The sequence below is a fragment of the Conger conger genome, chromosome 9 (assembly GCF_963514075.1).
Source record: "Conger conger chromosome 9, fConCon1.1, whole genome shotgun sequence".
Classification (NCBI taxonomy): domain Eukaryota; kingdom Metazoa; phylum Chordata; class Actinopteri; order Anguilliformes; family Congridae; genus Conger; species Conger conger.
In genome coordinates, this window is record NC_083768.1 from 22,582,871 (window position 1) to 22,599,440 (window position 16,570).

The 16,570-nt window shown below is 42.3% G+C and overlaps 1 protein-coding gene across 3 annotated transcripts; it reads right to left on the reverse strand.

The window, feature by feature from the left end:
* Positions 1-3,337: 3,337 nt before the first annotated feature.
* Positions 3,338-16,140, reverse strand: LOC133136285 (micronemal protein 4-like). 3 transcript variants are annotated; one of them, XM_061253627.1, is made up of 22 exons: positions 15,981-16,139; positions 15,656-15,737; positions 15,329-15,485; positions 14,695-14,810; positions 14,340-14,496; positions 13,958-14,073; positions 13,346-13,502; positions 12,759-12,874; positions 12,134-12,290; positions 11,614-11,729; positions 10,994-11,150; positions 10,543-10,658; positions 9,936-10,092; positions 9,359-9,474; positions 8,372-8,528; positions 6,732-6,847; positions 6,190-6,349; positions 5,927-6,048; positions 4,922-5,054; positions 4,654-4,760; positions 3,797-3,959; positions 3,338-3,607 (listed from the first exon to the last, which is right to left on the reverse strand). In XM_061253627.1, exons 2-22 carry the CDS (start codon positions 15,714-15,716, stop codon positions 3,475-3,477), a joined length of 2,790 nt encoding a protein of 929 aa, XP_061109611.1. In that variant the 5' UTR covers positions 15,717-15,737; positions 15,981-16,139; the 3' UTR covers positions 3,338-3,474. The 3 variants fall into 3 exon arrangements, with proteins under 3 accessions (XP_061109611.1, XP_061109613.1, XP_061109612.1); XM_061253629.1 differs by lacking the exons at positions 9,936-10,092; positions 10,543-10,658 and having other exon boundaries at positions 15,981-16,140; XM_061253628.1 differs by lacking the exons at positions 13,958-14,073; positions 14,340-14,496.
* Positions 16,141-16,570: the final 430 nt, after the last annotated feature.

Below are 16,570 nucleotides of genomic sequence, written 5' to 3' on the forward strand. Positions count from 1 at the left end.
CATGAGCATGCACTCACACACAAACACAAACACACACACACACACAAACAATGAGCATGATGCAGACAATAATTATGGAGACCATAATCCCTCGTTTAACGTTTTTACAATATGGCAGCTTACTCCTACAGCACATAATGGTGTGTTGTCAATATCAACTTAAAGTGTGCAATCAAAATAGTAAATATTGAATAAAAATGCTTCATTTCACCAGACTTGACTGACAGCAGGAAATTTCAAGCACATAATGAAAATTTCTGGTTTAAAAGTAGTTATCTTTCCAAGATAATGCTAAATTGCGAACATTGTTTTGCAATGACACCAACATTACTACTGTGAACAACTCATTCAATAGTATCCTTTGAGCAGTTACCAATTCTTGCCATACCCAGCTGCTTCAGATATTACCTGTGCACAAATTAACCAGAGTAATTAGTGTGGCTTTCTGTAATAAATGCCTGTTCTACTCTATTCTTGTATAGCATTGCTATTTTGGTTTGCTTATTTGTTTAACACTGTGTGTGTGTACATGTACAGTATGTGTATACGTGCATGTTTTGTTGTTAATGTTTGTTTGTGTGTAGTATGTGTATACTTGCATGTGTTTATGTTTGCTTGTTTGTGTGCTTGTGTACACTATGTGTATACTTAGGTTTGTGACTGTGTGTGTGGGTTTGCGTGCAGTGTACACTTGCAAAGAGTGTGTGTATGTGTTTGCATTTAACTTCTTATGTTTGCAGGAGAGCTTGGATACTGTGTACATTTTAGTGGTAGCGAAAATGTGCATCTGTCTGACATTGCGCTTGTGTCCGGCGTGTGTTTGTGCATGAGTCGACGTGTGTAATAGACAAAAGAGCAACAATATCTGTAGTAGAATCCAAAATTGAAGAGAGAGAGGTAGAGAGAGAGGGTGAGTGAGAGAGAGAGGAGAGGAGAGAGGGTGAGTGAGAGAGAGAGAGGAGAGGAGAGAGGGGGAGTGAGAGAGAGAGAGAATGCGGTGGGACACTGGGTCTGTGAGTGGAAGTATTGGTCCGTGAGAGTGGCGTCAGGGCAGAACAGCCAGCCGCCCGGGACTCTCGTGCTAAAGGCATTCGGAATGTTTGCGGACGTCTCCCAGCTTGGCACTGTGCTGGCAGTGGAGCCAGCAGTGGGACCACAGCTTCCAGGAAGGGCGACCACAATCACACAAGACAAGCTTTCCCACGGGGAGGGGCCCTGGAGCCTGGGGGGGTTTCAGGGGGGAGAGCAACATGCATGCACGCACACACATACTCTCTCTCTCTCACACACACACACACACACACACACACATTATCTATCTCTCTGTCACTCTCTGTCACACACACACACACACGCACACACATACTCTCTCTCTCTCTCTCTCTCTCTCTCACACACACACACACTATCTATCTATCTCTCTCTCTCTCACTCTGTCACACACACACATACGCACACACATACTCACACACATTATCGGTCTCTCTCTCACTCTCTGTCACTCACACACACACATATGTGTGACACATTTGTTACTTAAAATTAAAAATAAAATAAAACTCTGATAAATGGAAAGTAAACTGGTAATCAGAGCATGGTCACACATTTTCAGTAGGCAACTTTTTATTTGGGGCACAATTTGTACCATACAGTTAACAGACTTTTCTCGTCCTTTAAATCTTCTGAACATCAGCTACTGGGTATGTTCCCTGGAGATGCTCTGCCTGGCCTTTACTGCAGACATCTTTGGTTCCTATTTAAGGGGATTTTTGCCTTTAGTCTTGTTTTCAGCAAGTGAAAAGCATGTTCAGTTGGATTCACTATAGATTGGATTGACTTAGCGAGCCAAAATATATATTTTTTAAAAGTTTGTTTGGGCTCACTGTCCTGCTGCAATGTGAAGTGGGATCCAATGAGTTTTGAGGCCTTTGGTTGGATCTAAACAAATACTGTACAATGTTTGCTTACGCTTCACAATTCATCCCACTGTCAGTAGTCACATCAAAATACAGAGAAGTGAGTCAGTACCTGCAGCAGCTATACATGCCCAAGCCATAACACTACCTCCACCATGTTTCAGACTTACCTTCTTCTTTCTTTCCCTACACTTCCCTCTTTCCATCAGTTTGGTAGAGGTCATTGCTCATCTCATCTGTCCATAAGACTTTTTCCAGGACTACAGTTTTGTAGACTATGTACGTATAGAAAACTCTAATGTTCATGAGGCTTACCAGCGGTCTTTGACACATCTATTGCTACATCACACCAGATAGTGTTCTTGATCTGTTAAACAGTTTAAAAGGGTTCTTTCTTAAAATCTTCTGTCATCCACTACAGCAGTCTTCCATGCTCTTCCAGGTTGTTTGCTATTGCTGATCTCACCAGTGCGTTTTAACAATGTGTTCAACAGTTGATTTTGAGTTCAATGTTTTGGGTATGTCTGATTCATTCAGACTGTTCAGTCTCATGATGGCCTACTTTACTGGCATTGACACTTATTTTGTCCTCAGGTTGAGAGATTGGCAAAAGGCCTCTAATGCAAATGCAAAACTGAAACAACTTTAGACCTTGTGCATGAACTACTGGTGCAACAACACAGAAGAAACATCTGAGAATTACTTTTGGTCCCCTACATTTTAGGAACTAGGTATAAAAACAGATGTAGTTCCAATGCAAATCACCCAATATGAGGGTAAATACAGTCTGACAGCATGTGCTTTAATCGCATATTCATTGGTTTTCTTCCAAGGTGCTGTAGTAAAGCCAAAACAACAAATATTACTGTGTAAACACTTATGGACCACAGTGTAAATCACAGTATTTCCTTTTTTCTCAAGTTGTAATTTATATTTCTTAATGCTGTAATGAACTGTATAGGCCCATATCTGCTGTATTGCTTTGTGATTTAATTTTAACTCAAGATCATTGACTCAATATGGTCGCTTTAATTTGAGGCTGGAGGTTGAGTCTGCTGTTCATATGCACCCACTATTTCAGAATAGTAATCAGATGTTTTTATTTTTGTTTGGCCTGGTGCTCTAGATCAGGGGTCGTCAAGTGCATTAAGCCACAGACCAAAACCTTTTTTACAACACCTACACAACAGTTAATGTACAGTTGGAATTTTTAATTTGAAAGTGTTATTAATAGGTAACCAACATCAAATGGGTTAATTATGGGTCTGACCTGCTTAGCTTCTGCTAGAAAAAAAATGCTTAATGTACTTGCTGACCATTCAGAAAAAAAACAGTTTGAATATCTGGACAGTAGGGATTTCAAAATGAACCCACTGTTTTTCATGTAGAGAACAATTAATGGTTGAGCACCACATCACCAATTAGGGTTTTTCATGGTTTACTTTATTTAATTTATTTTGCACATTGGTTTATGACTGGAAAGTCATGGAGATTGGAAAAGCCAATGCCACATTGCAAGCAGCAGCAGCAGTAGTCTCGCTGGCCCTCTGGAGCAGGGCTACCCCACCACACCGGTCTTCTCTCCTCCACTCTGGCAGCCCCTCTGGTGGAACCCAGAAACCACACCCCGCATGGCAACCACCGTCGGAGGAAGGGGGACTGTAATCACCTGCTTCAGGTAACATCTCCTCCTATAAAGTCATACACACACAACGGTACAGAATCAAGAGACGACAAGTGATTTTCAGTGCAGCAGATAATACACTCATTGTACTGTATGTGTGTGCTAGTATGAGTGTGAATCGGTTTGTGTTTGCATATGCAGTATGCTCTTGTTTGAGCATGTGTGCGTAGGTACTGTATGTAAAAACAGAAGAGACCTGTGGGTAGGTCCCTGAAATGACGTGTAGACGTAGGTGTAGAACTGGCAGTCAGGATCAGCAGTGCAGGTCTCCTGGCAGGCCTGCGGGTCATCCAGCAGGACGAAGCGTCTGTCAGACGCGAGAAAGTCTATGTTTTCATATGGAGTCTTCACACAGTCACCTGCAGTAGGGAACAGTCATTACATTACATTACTGGCATTTGGCAGACGCTCTTATCCAGAGCGACGTACAGTTGATTGGACTAAGCAGGAGACAATCCTACCGTGGAGCTAAGCAGGGTTAAGGGCCTTGCTCAAGGGCCCAACGGCTGTGCGGATCTTATTGTGGCTACACAGGGATTCGAACCACCAACCTTGCCTGTCCCAGTCATTTACCTTAACCACTACACTACAGGCCGCCCAGTCGTCATCACCTTTACACAGTCATCACCTTTACACTTGCACCAGGGAGTAACACAACTCCAGGGGGCGTTCAGAGATATTTGAGGATTACAGAGTTCTTTGGTCCCTATTTGTTTCAGGGGATTTTTGCCTTCAGTCTTGTCTTCAGCTAGTGAAAAGCATGTTCAGTTGGATTCACTATAGGTTAGGTGATTGACTTGGTCAGCCAAAATATTCCAAAAATAGTTTGTTTGGGCTCACCGTCCTAGTGCAATGTGAAGTGGGATCCAAAGAGTGTTCAGGCATTTGGTTGGATCTGAACAGATACTGAACAATGTTTGTTTATGCTTCAGAATTCGGGAACAGTCACCTTTACACTTGGCACCACGGAGTAGCACAACTCCAGGGGGTGTTCAGAGATATTTGAGGATTACAGGGAGTCAAACCAGGGAATTTTCCCAACATTCCACTCACCATTTGTGGTCTCACAGAAGCGTGTTGGAGTTCCTGACATCATTCCTTGCTTGGAAGTGAAGGGCCGTTCATCTTTGTTGTGCTTTAAGTGGCAAAGCATCTCTCTCCTGGAAAGAGAGTGCGCATAGTATATCCTTTTGCTAGGTTGCATAGGTTTTATGAAAATGCCATGACAATTGGCGTGAAATGTACCAAAAGTAAATTATATAAAATTGCAGACAAATAATCAATTTGATTATGTTGCACATAAATTTTGAATATACTGTACCTTGAGTATGAATAGAAGGTGCAGCGGGGGTGGATGGTGCATAAAAAGTGGCAGTATTCAGGTGAGGGTGATGGAACCCGCTCAAAGTCATTTCCAGGAAAATCCATGTCAGCCTGAATCTTGTACTGGCAATCTGCAGCAAATCAACACATGTAATACCTACAGTACATCTAGCACTGGTGCCATGCCAAGAAATAAGTAAATCGTTAAAGAAAAAACAAATAGCACACACATTTCAACATACTGCTTCTAAGAACGGGAAACTTTTGGATTTATACCAAAAAAAAAAAAAAGCCTTATGTTGTAATTTCTGACAAATTCTGTAATTCGTATTCTGAGATTAGTGTTTCAGTAACACTGCTATATACAAAATAACAGCACTTGTTAATTTTGAGTAAAAGAGTTTAATATTGTTTGTATTGCATGGGGCGGCAGGGATGGTGCAGTGGGTAGCACTGCCGCCTCACAGCTAGGAGGTCCTGGGTTCGAATCCCCGTCGGCCGGGGCCTCTCTGTGTGGAGTTTGCATGTTCTCCCCGTGTCTGCGTGGGTTTCCTCCGGGTACTCCGGTTTCCTCCCACAGTCCAAAGACATGCAGGTTAGGCTGATTGGAGAGTCTAAATTGCCCATAGGTACGAGTGTGTGAGTGAATGGTGTGTGTGCCCTGCGATGGACTGGCGACCTGTCCAGGGTTTATTCCTGCCTTTCGCCCAATGTATGCTGGGCCTGCGACCCTGTTCAGGATAAGCGGGTTAAGATAATGGATGGATGGATGGATGTATTGCATGGAATATGAGGTTGACCATGCTGTATGTTGATATGACTGACTATATTACTTATTTCTTAATGTTTTGGAAAAGATCATATTCCAGAAGCAATTCATATTGTTTGTTTGTTTGTGTGTGTGTGTGTGTGTGTGTGTGTGTGTGTGTGTGTGTGTGTGTGTGTGTGTGTGTGTGTTTTCTTGTGTGTGGTAATGAGGTGAGTGTAGTTACAGTAAGTTTACTTTTTCCATCAGTGTTGGGGCCAGTACAGAATCTGTGTGAGAAGCCACTCGCCACTCCGTTTAACCTGTTGACTCTTGGTGGACTGGGGAAAACCCTTGTGTGTTTCAGATGGCACTTGTTTCTGAGGAGAGACCCAAAAGAAATGTGAGGTCATTCACTGCATCAAAACACATCTTTTCTGAAGATAGGATAGGAACTGCAGGAGTACTGCACAATGAAGGCCATATTCTGTTCAAAACCCCTATTTACTGCAGGTTCTGACCTGTATTTAGATGTCGGGTAGTCTTGGTCAACAAAGGTGAAGAACTGGCAGCCTGGGTCCTTGGTGCAACTTTCCTGACAGTCCTGGTAGTCCGCTGTAAACAGGGCTGCGTAATCGACTCCAGTGAAGTCCACATCCTTATAGACAGTCGGCAGACAGGCTGCAAGCACACAAAGTTGCTGTCAGTCACTGATTCATACAGTTTGCCCTCTAGCCCTCTTTATTAGTTCAAATCAATGAGTTATAATTGAGAGTATGGGCTAGCTCCACCTATTCTGGCTATGATGAATGCTCATTTCCATGGCATCTCTATTGCCTTCCCCCATTCCAAGAAGACCACTGCCACTCTACAAATTCCTACAGATGTCAGCTACGTGTATACAGTACTGGATAATGGATAACGGAGAATGAACAGCTACATGTCAATTTAAATAATTTTTGTACTCCAGTACAAAGACTCAGAGTATTCTCTCATAATACAACCAATCACTCCAATGATAAAATGACAAATGCCAATGGCTTAAGGCATCTGATACTCTTACTTTGGATGCTTGTGTTGTTGCAGTTTTTCAGTGAGTACCCGGAAGTGACTTCACTCAGGGAGGTAATCTTGGTAGGCATCCCAGTGTCTGTGCGCTTCAGGTAGCAGAAGAACTGTCTGAAAGACCAGAGACACACATAATTTGTGCATAATGTGTGTTGTTTAGATAAACTCTGCATTTACACTGAGATAAAATTCAACTAAAAACATGGCCTTTGATCATTCTCACATTCTTGCTCACCCTGGGGTTTGGTAACCAAAAAAAGGCCATGAGTGTTCAATATCAGCCATATGCCATATTGCCATGTGCAATGCAATCAACGAACATCAATTTAATATGTAGGTTGAAACACAATCATTAACAAAAACAGAAACAGCTGTGTAGGAGGGTTAAACTACCAAGGTGAGGTTGCTGAAGACAATGTCAAAGTTTAATGTCAGAAGTCATACACCACGGCAAGACTGAGCACAGCAACACAACACAAGGTAGTTATACTGCATCAGCAAAGTCTCTCCCAGGCAGAAATTTCAAGGCAGACAGGGGTTTCCAGATGTGCTGTCCAAGCTCTGTTGAAGAAGCCCAAAGAAACGGGTAATGTTGAGGACGGTAGATGCAAGGGTCAGCCAAGGAAACTTAGTGCAGAAGATGACACATCATGCTCACTTCCCTTCGCAATCGGAAGATGTCCAGCAGTGCCATCAGCTCAGAATTGGCAGAAACCAGTGGGACCCAGGTACACCCATCTACTGTGTGGATAAGTCTGGTCAGAAGTGGTCTTCATGGAAGAATTGCAGCCAAAAAGCCAAAACCCCGACAAGGAAACAAGGCCAAGGGACTATGCACAAAAACACAGGAACTGGGGTGCCGAAAAATGGCAGCAGGTTCTCTGGACTGATGAGTCAAAATTAAATTATTTGGCTGTAGCAGAAGGCAGTTTGTTCACCGAAGGGTTGGAGGTCAGTACAAGAATGAGTGTCTGCAGGCAACAGTGAAGCATGGTGTACGTTCCTTGCAAGTTTGGGGCTGCATTTCCGCAAATGGAGTTGGGGATTTGGTCAAAATTAATGGTCTCCTCAATGCTGAGAAGTACAGGCAGATACTTATTCATCATGCAATACCATCAGGGAGGAATGTGATTGGCCCCAAATGTATTCTGCAGCAGGACAATGACCCCAAACATACAGCCAATGTCATTAAGAACCATCTTCAGTGTGAAGAAGAACAAGGAGTCCTGGAAGTGATGGTATGGCCCCCACTGAGCCCTGATCTTAACATCATCGAGTCTGTCTGGGATTACATGAAGAGACAGAAGCATTTGAGGCAGCCTAAAATCCACAGAAGAACTGTGGCTAGTTCTCCAAGCTGTTTGGAATAACCTACCTGCCAAGTTCCTTCAAAAACTGTGTGCAAGTATACCAAGAAGAATTGATGCCGTTTTGAAGGCAAAGGGTGGTCACGCCAATATTGGTTTGAATTGGATTTTACTTCTGTTCATTCACTTCTTCTGTTCATGCATTTTGTTAATTGATAAACAATTAACATTTCTATTTTTGAAAGCATTCTTATTTTACACCATCTTTTCACACATGCCTAAAACTTTTGCACAGTACTGTAAATGGTAAGACAATAAATGACAGTACCGCTTGTCCCTGGTCCATTCGGGGCGAACAAACGTGAAAAAGAGACAGGAGGGGTGCTGAGTGCAGGCCAGCTGACAGTGATGAACATCTGGAGATAGGATCTGATGGATGTCACTGCCTGGGAAGTCCACATCCTTATAGACAGTCGACAGACAAGCTGCAACCACATAGCGCCATTAGTTTATGACTTTGAGATTTCAAGATGTCTGCTCGAACTATTGCATGCTGTCAATAACTGATTCATACAGACGGATAAAGACTTTGCTCTCTAACAGACCCTGTCACTGCGCTAGTTCAAATCACTGGGTTAGTTCAACCTAGTAGCAGGAATCTTCACTTCCATGTCATCTCTATTGTCCTCTCTCATTTCCACAACAGAGACGGCCAACATCACTCTACAACTTCCTACAGATGTCAGCCACATACTGTATTAGAGATAGGGTGAGCTGATGTAAACAGTCTAAATGTGGGACAGATTAAGAATGTCCATTCTTTAAAGGTTACCAATGCAAAACATATCGAACTTTAGAATAACGCGTATCGACACATATCCTGCCTGCAGTTACACTCCTGCCCAATAGTCGGCGGTATAATATGTTTGAATACCTTACAGATTACAAAATAGACATTAATAAAACATGAGGTAATGTGCGGATGAGAGGAAGAACTAGAGTGGAAACATCTAAGCAGAAGAGAATGCCAAAGATAATTATTGGATAACAATGAAAAACGATCGTTTAATGTTTTAGTGGAGAAATGTGCACTTTTGTTATTTTTCTTGAAAATGCAGGACGTGGGACAAAGGGTCAAAATGCTGTGCAGTGCAATGTAAAGAGGGACACCTGGGCTCACTAATTACAGAGAATGGTTAACTGAGCATGAGCTGCTAAGTGCCCCAGGCTGAAACAACATTCCTCAACATTACAACCTATAAGTCCAAAGATAACATGACAAATGCCAATAGCCTGAGGCATCTGACACTCTTACTTTGGCTGCTTTGGTCTTTGCAGGATTTCAGTGAGTACCCGGAAGTGACTTCACTCAGGGAGGTAATCTTGGTAGGTATCCCAGAGGCTGTGTGCTTCAGGTAGCAGTAGAACTGTCTGAGAGACCAGAATGAGAATTAAATGTCCTCCTCTTCACAGATGATGTATACTGCAGTGGCTGGTTAAGATACAGCCCAAGACTGCAGTCATAAGCATGTGTGGTGTTTCCGAAGAGACAGTAAACACATTTATCTTTAACCTTGCATGCTTGAAGCAGTATACGACTAAATTTCACCCATCTTGTTTTTTTTTTGTTTGTTTTTTTGCTTACAGTGGCCTTAAGCAAACCTCAGAGTTTCGATAAACTTTGTTTACACAGTGAGGTAACATTCAGCTGAAAAAAGTACCTTGATCACATTGGTTACCCTACTGGTCCTGAGGTATGGTAATCAAAAAGGGCCATCAGTGTTCAGTTTCAGCCACTTCATTCAAATAACCCCAATGCAGTGCATTTTTTTGCTGCAATGTCAGTATGGTTTCCTGGATATTTAAAAGGCAAATAAAATAAAGCACAGTACCGCTTGTCTCTGGTCCATTCCGGTCGAACAAATGTGAAAAAGAGACAGGAGGGGTGCTGAGTGCAGGCCAGCTGACAGTGCTCCACATCTGGAGAGAGGATCTGCTGGATGTCACTGCCTGGGAAGTCCACATCCTTATAGACAGTCGACAGACAAGCTGCAACCACACAGAGCTATTAGCTTATGACAGTGAAATTTCAATGTCTGCTGGAACTATTGCATGCTGTCATTCACTGATTTATACAGACGGATACAGATTTTGCTCTCTAACAGACCCAATCACTGTGCCAGTTCAAGTCACTGGGTTATTGATAGCTTAAGCTCATATAACAAATTCTGAGTATCATGAATCATCACTCATGTCATCTCCATGTCCTCTCTCATTCCCAGGACAGAGATGGGCAACACCACTCTACAAATTCCTACAGATGTCAGCTAAATACTGTATTACTGTGAATGACTAAATGAGCATGACCTGCCAAGTATTCACATAAATAATTTCAGTGCTCCAGTACAAGGACTGAAACAACATTCCTCAATATTGCAACCAATCGCCCCAATGATGACATGACAAGTGCCAATGGCCTGAGGCATCTGACACCCTTACTTTGGCTGCTTCCGTCTTTGCAGGTTTTCAGTGAGAAGCCAGAAGTTACTTCACTTAGGGAGATAATCTTGGCTGGACTCCCATTGTCTGTCTGCTTCAGGTAGCAGTAGAATTGTCTTGAGAGACCAGAGATACACCAAATTACATATCTTACTCTTCACACACAATATAGACTACAATGACTGGTTAAGAAACAGCCCTACAACCATGTGTGGTGCTTAGATAAACTCTGCATTTACACTGAGATCAAATTCAGCTAAAAGTACAGCCATTGATCATTGTCACATTCTTGCTTATCCTCCAGTTCCTAGGGCTTGGTAACTAGGGAAGGGCCATTAGTGTTCAATATCAGCAAGCTCATCCGAATAACCCCAAAGCAGTGGCATTTTTCACTGCCATGTCAGTGTGGTTTCTTGGCTATTTAAATGGCAAATATAATATAGGACAGTACCGCTTGTCTCTGGTCCATTCAGGGTGAAGAAATGTGAAAAAGAGACAGGAGGGGTGCTGAGTGCAGGCCAGCTGACAGTGCTCCACATCTGGAGAGAGGATCTGCTGGATGTCACTGCCTGGGAAGTCCACATCCTTGTAGACAGTCGACAGACAAGCTGCAACCACACAGAGCTACTGTGTTAGTTTATGACAGTGAGGTTTCAAGAGTTCAGTATTTAGTAGAGCTACGGCATTACATACTGTGAATCATTGATTCATACCAACCAATCAACTAACAGACCCTATTACAATGCTAGCTCAAGTAACTTGGTTATAACTGATACCATGAGCTAGTTTAGCCTATTCTGAGTATCATGAATTCTCACTTTCATTTCATCTCTATTGTCCTCTCTCATTCCCAGGACAGAGATGGCCAACACCACGCTATAAATTCCTACAGATGTCAGCTATATACTGCATTACTGTGAATGACTAAATGAGCATGAACTGCTAAGCATCCACATAAATTATTTCAGTGCTTCAGTAAAAGAACTGTAAGGACATCCCACAACATTACAACATATTGCCCCAATGATGACATGACAAATGGCAATGGCCTGGCCCATCTGAGTCACTTACTTTGGGTGCTTCTGTCTTGGCAGGTTTTCAGTGAGTAGCCAGTAGTGACTTCACTCAGGGAAGTAATCTTGGTAGGCTTCCCAGAGTCTGTGCGCTTCAGGTAGCAGTAGAACTGTCTGAGAGTCCAGAGAAGCACAGAATAAGACCTCCTCCTCTTCACACACACAATGTAGACAACAGCGGCTGGTTAAGATACAGAAGACTCTTGCCACAAGGATGTGTGGTGTGTCTGAAGACAAAGTAAATGGCCCCGTCCAATTTTTTACTTTGTTACTGAAGCCTTAAGCAACCATAACACCACAGACTTCAGGTAAACTCTCAGTTTACCCTGTGAGGTTAGATTCAGCTGAAAACATGTACTTTCACCATATCACATTCTTACTCACCCTTCTATTCCTGGGGTTTGGTAACCAAAAAGGTCCACAAGGGTTCAATGTTAGCCAGTTCAGTTTCATTTTTTGCTTCCGTGTCAGAATGATTTCCAGACTATTTAAACGGCAAATAAAATAAAGCACAGTACCGCTTGTCTCTGGTCCATTCAGGTCGAAGAAATGTGAAAAAGAGACAGGAGGGGTGCTGAGTGCAGGCCAGCTGACAGTGCTCCACATCTGGAGAGAGGATCTGCTGGATGTCACTGCCTGGGAAGTCCACATCCTTATAGACAGTCGACAGACAAGCTGCAACCACACAGAGCTACTGTATTAGTTTACGACAGTGAGGTTTCAAGAGTTCAGTATTTAGTGGAGCTATAGTATTACATACTGTCAATGACCGATTCATATGTACAAATCAAGAGTTTGCTCTATAACAGACCCTATTACGCTGAAATATATAATCACTTGATTATAACTGATATCATGAGCTAGCTCAGCTAATTCTGAGTATCATGAGTCTTCACTTCCATGTAATCTCTATTGCCCAGATATTGGACAGAGATGGCCAACACCACTCTACAAATTCCTATAGACGTCATCTACATACTGTCTTACTCTGAATGACTAAATGACCATGAACTGCTAAGTATACACATGCATAATTTCAGTACTCCAGCATAAGGACTGAAACAGCATCCCTCAACATTACAAACCATCACCCCAATGATAATATGACAAATGCCAATGGCCCAAGGCATCTGACACTCTTACTTTGGCTGCTTCTGTTTTGGCAGGTTTTCAGTGAGTAGCCAGAAGTGACTTCACTCAGGGAAGTAATCTTCGCAGGTCTCCCAGAGGCTGTGTGCTTCAGGTAGCAGTAGAACTGTCTGAGAGACCAGAGACACAGAATGAGATCTCTTCCTCTACACACACGATGCATACTGCAGTGGCTGGTTAAGATACAGCCCAAGACTGCAGTCATGAGCATGTTTGGTGTCTTTCGTAGAGATGGTAAACATATTCACCTTTATTCTTGCTTTAAGCAGTATACGACTAAATTTCCCCCATCTCGTTTTTTTTTTGTTTTTTTGACTTTATACATAGGACTGAGGCAAACTGAGGACCTCAGATTTTTGATAAACTTTGTTTACACTGTGAGGTTAAATTCCGCTGAAAAAAAGGTTCACTAACCTTCATCATGTTTACCCTACTGCTCCTGAAGTTTGGTCATCGAAAGGGGCCATCAGTACTTAATATCAGCCAGTTCATCTAAATAACTCCATTGCAGAGCCTATTTTGATACCGTGTCAGTGTGGTTTCTTGGGTATTTAAATGGTAAATAAAATAAAGCACAGTACCGCTTGTCTCTGGTCCATTCCGGTCGAACAAATGTGAAAAAGAGACAGGAGGGGTGCTGAGTGCAGGCCAGCTGACAGTGCTCCACATCTGGAGAGAGGATCTGCTGGATGTCACTGCCTGGGAAGTCCACATCCTTATAGACAGTCGACAGACAAGCTGCAACCACACAGAGCTATTAGCTTATGACAGTGAGGTTTCAAGAGTTCAGTATTTAGTGGAGCTATAGTATTACATACTGTCAATGACTGATTCATATGTACAAATCAAGAGCTTGCTCTATAACAGACCCTATTACGCTGAAATATATAATCACTTGATTATAACTGATATCATGAGCTAGCTCAGCCAATTCTGAGTATCATGAGTCTTCACTTCCATGTAATCTCTATTGCCCAGATATTGGACAGAGATGGCCAACACCACTCCAAATTCCCACAGATGTCATCTACATATTGTCTTACTCTGAATGACTAAATTACCATCCAAGTATACACATGCATAATTTCGGTACTCCAGTATAAGGACTGAAACAGCATTGCCAAAAAATACAACCTATTACCCCAACGATGAAATTTCAACAGCCAATGGGTTGCATCATCAGACACTCTTACTTTGACTGCTTGTGTTGTTGCAGGATCTCAGCGAGAAGCCAGATGTCACTTCACTCAAGGAGGTAATCTTGGTAGGTCGCCCAGAGTCTGTGAGCTTCAGGTAGCAGTAGAACTGTCTGAGAGACCAGAGACAGACAGAATGTGTGGTGTTCAGATAAACTCTACATTTATACTGTGAGATCAAATTCAGTGACAAACGGCCTTTGATCATTGGCACATTATTGCTCACCCTCCTATTCCTGGGGTTTGTTAACCAAAAAAGGCCATGAGTGTTCAGTATCAGTCAGATAATCTGAGTATCAGCAATGCAGTCAAATTTTTTGCTACCATGTCAGTGTGCTTTCCTGACTATATAAATGGCAAATAAAATAAAGCATAGTACCGCTTGTCCCTGGTCCATTCGGGGTGAAGAAATGTGAAAAAGAGACAGGAGTGGTGCTGAGTGCAGGCCAGCTGACAGTGCTCCACATCTGGAGAGAGGATCTGCTCGATGTCACTGCCTGGGAAGTCCACATCCTTATAGACAGATGGAAGACAAGCTGCAACCACACAGAGCTATTACCTTATGACAGTGAGGATTTAAGAGTTTCATATTTAGTGGAACTACAGTGTTACTGTACATGAATAATTTCAGTACTCCAGTAGAGGGACTGAAATGGCATTTTTCAACATTACAACCCATCAACCCAATAATAACATGACAAATGCCAATAGCCTGAGGAATTCGAGTCTCTTACTTTGGCTGCTTATGTCTTTGCAGGATTTCAGTGAGTAGCCAGAAGTGACTTTACTTAGGGAGGTAACCTTGGTAGGTTTCCCAGAGTCTGTGTACTTCAGGTAGCAGTAGAACTGTCTGAGAGACCAGAAATACACAGAATTAATTCCTCTTCAGGCACAATTCAGACTACAATGACTGCTGAAGATGGCTGGTGTGCCATGTTTTTTTTTTTTTGATAGCAGGATTCGTGACACCTGTGGGGAAGCCTATATGAAGTTCTTGAGATGAAGAGGCCACTCTTCAACCACCACGCTGCCAATGTTTTCCATTTTATTTTCTTAATAAACTCATCACTTTTGATAAACATTTAGTGTTTCCTGTTTTTTCCAGCTTCTTGCTGGTAGTAATACTGAAGAAAGTACATTTCCCCCATTCAATTCTTTCTGTTACAGACACTGTAAACAAACTGAGCACCTCAGAGCTTAGTTTACACTGTGATATTATATTCAGATAAAACATGCACTTTCACCATCACATTCTTGCTTACACTGGGGGCTGGGTATGCAAATAGGTGCACTGCTTTTCAAGCCAGGTTATCCAAAAAAACATTTTGCAGTAATAAATAATAAAGATAATAAAATAAAAGACAGTACCGCTTGTCCCTGGTCCATTCAGGTCGAACAAACGTGAAAAAGAGACAGGAGTGGTGCTTAGTGCAGGCCAGCTGACAGTGGTGCACATCTGGGGAGAAGATCTGCAGGATGTCACTGCCTGGGAAGTCCACGTCCTCCTGGAGCTGACGCACACACTCTGTAGAAAAGCCAGAATTGAACCATTCAAGCACCATAAACATAACAGAAAAACTCTCTCCATTACTGAATCTCTAAAAATGTTTTATTTTTTACTCTGACATTACTGTCCCTCTTCCTTTTTCTACTTAAACTCTTTTTGTGATATCTATTTTTGGAACAATGTTCTACCTTCGCTGAGAGAGTCTCCCCAGAAAAGAATCACACACAGCAGAACCAGGCTCACTCTCATTTTTCAGCCGGAAAGAATCACCTGCCGAAATGATCATACGGGATAGTCAATGCTAATATTTATGCACATTGTGACGTCCCTAAAGTCTAAAGTGCAAAATGGACAATTGTGCAGGCTAATCGTTTTCGCAAATCATTTTCTGTTTCACAGAAAAAAATTCAAAAACAGGAAACGAAGGGGTGATACCTAGACCCATAAACCCAATTTCCATTACATTTTGTTGCGAATTAGTGCCTGTATCGCGATAACTTTGTAGCGATTTACCATTCATCTGAAAGGTTTTCCATTAGTTTAATAGAATATTGTGGTAACGCATTAACTTCACGAAATAATGCCCTGCTGGAGCGCATCAATCTTACTGAAATCATTACGTTTGTTAAACCTACTCTAATCCTCATCTAGCGAACGAATTGTCATTCGCATCATCTGTCGAATTAACTTGTTTTCCACTAACGTTGTCGTAATAAATTTCTGTTAAGTATAAAGCTGTGGCGATATAATTATTTAATTGGAAAAGTGCTATACATTACGTCCCGTTTAAAAAGTGGAATAGTCCAATCGGACATTTTAGATAATAGGGGTTTACGTATGTAAAGATGTATGAAGTTCGGATAGTTGGAATTGTATAAACAAAATCTACGGAGTACCAAAGCTAGACCTTTCTAGAAAAGTTGATGAAAGATGTAAGAAAGTGGGGGGTCGGATGAAATTGGTTTCCAGGCGGGTTCATATTAGGCCCTGTAGGGTAATATTTTATAAAGATTGACCAATTTGCATGAAGTTTGGGGTTCTGCCTCCTTAGACCAGGGGTCGGCAACCCTGGTCCTGGAGAGCCGCAGGGTGTGCTGCCTTTC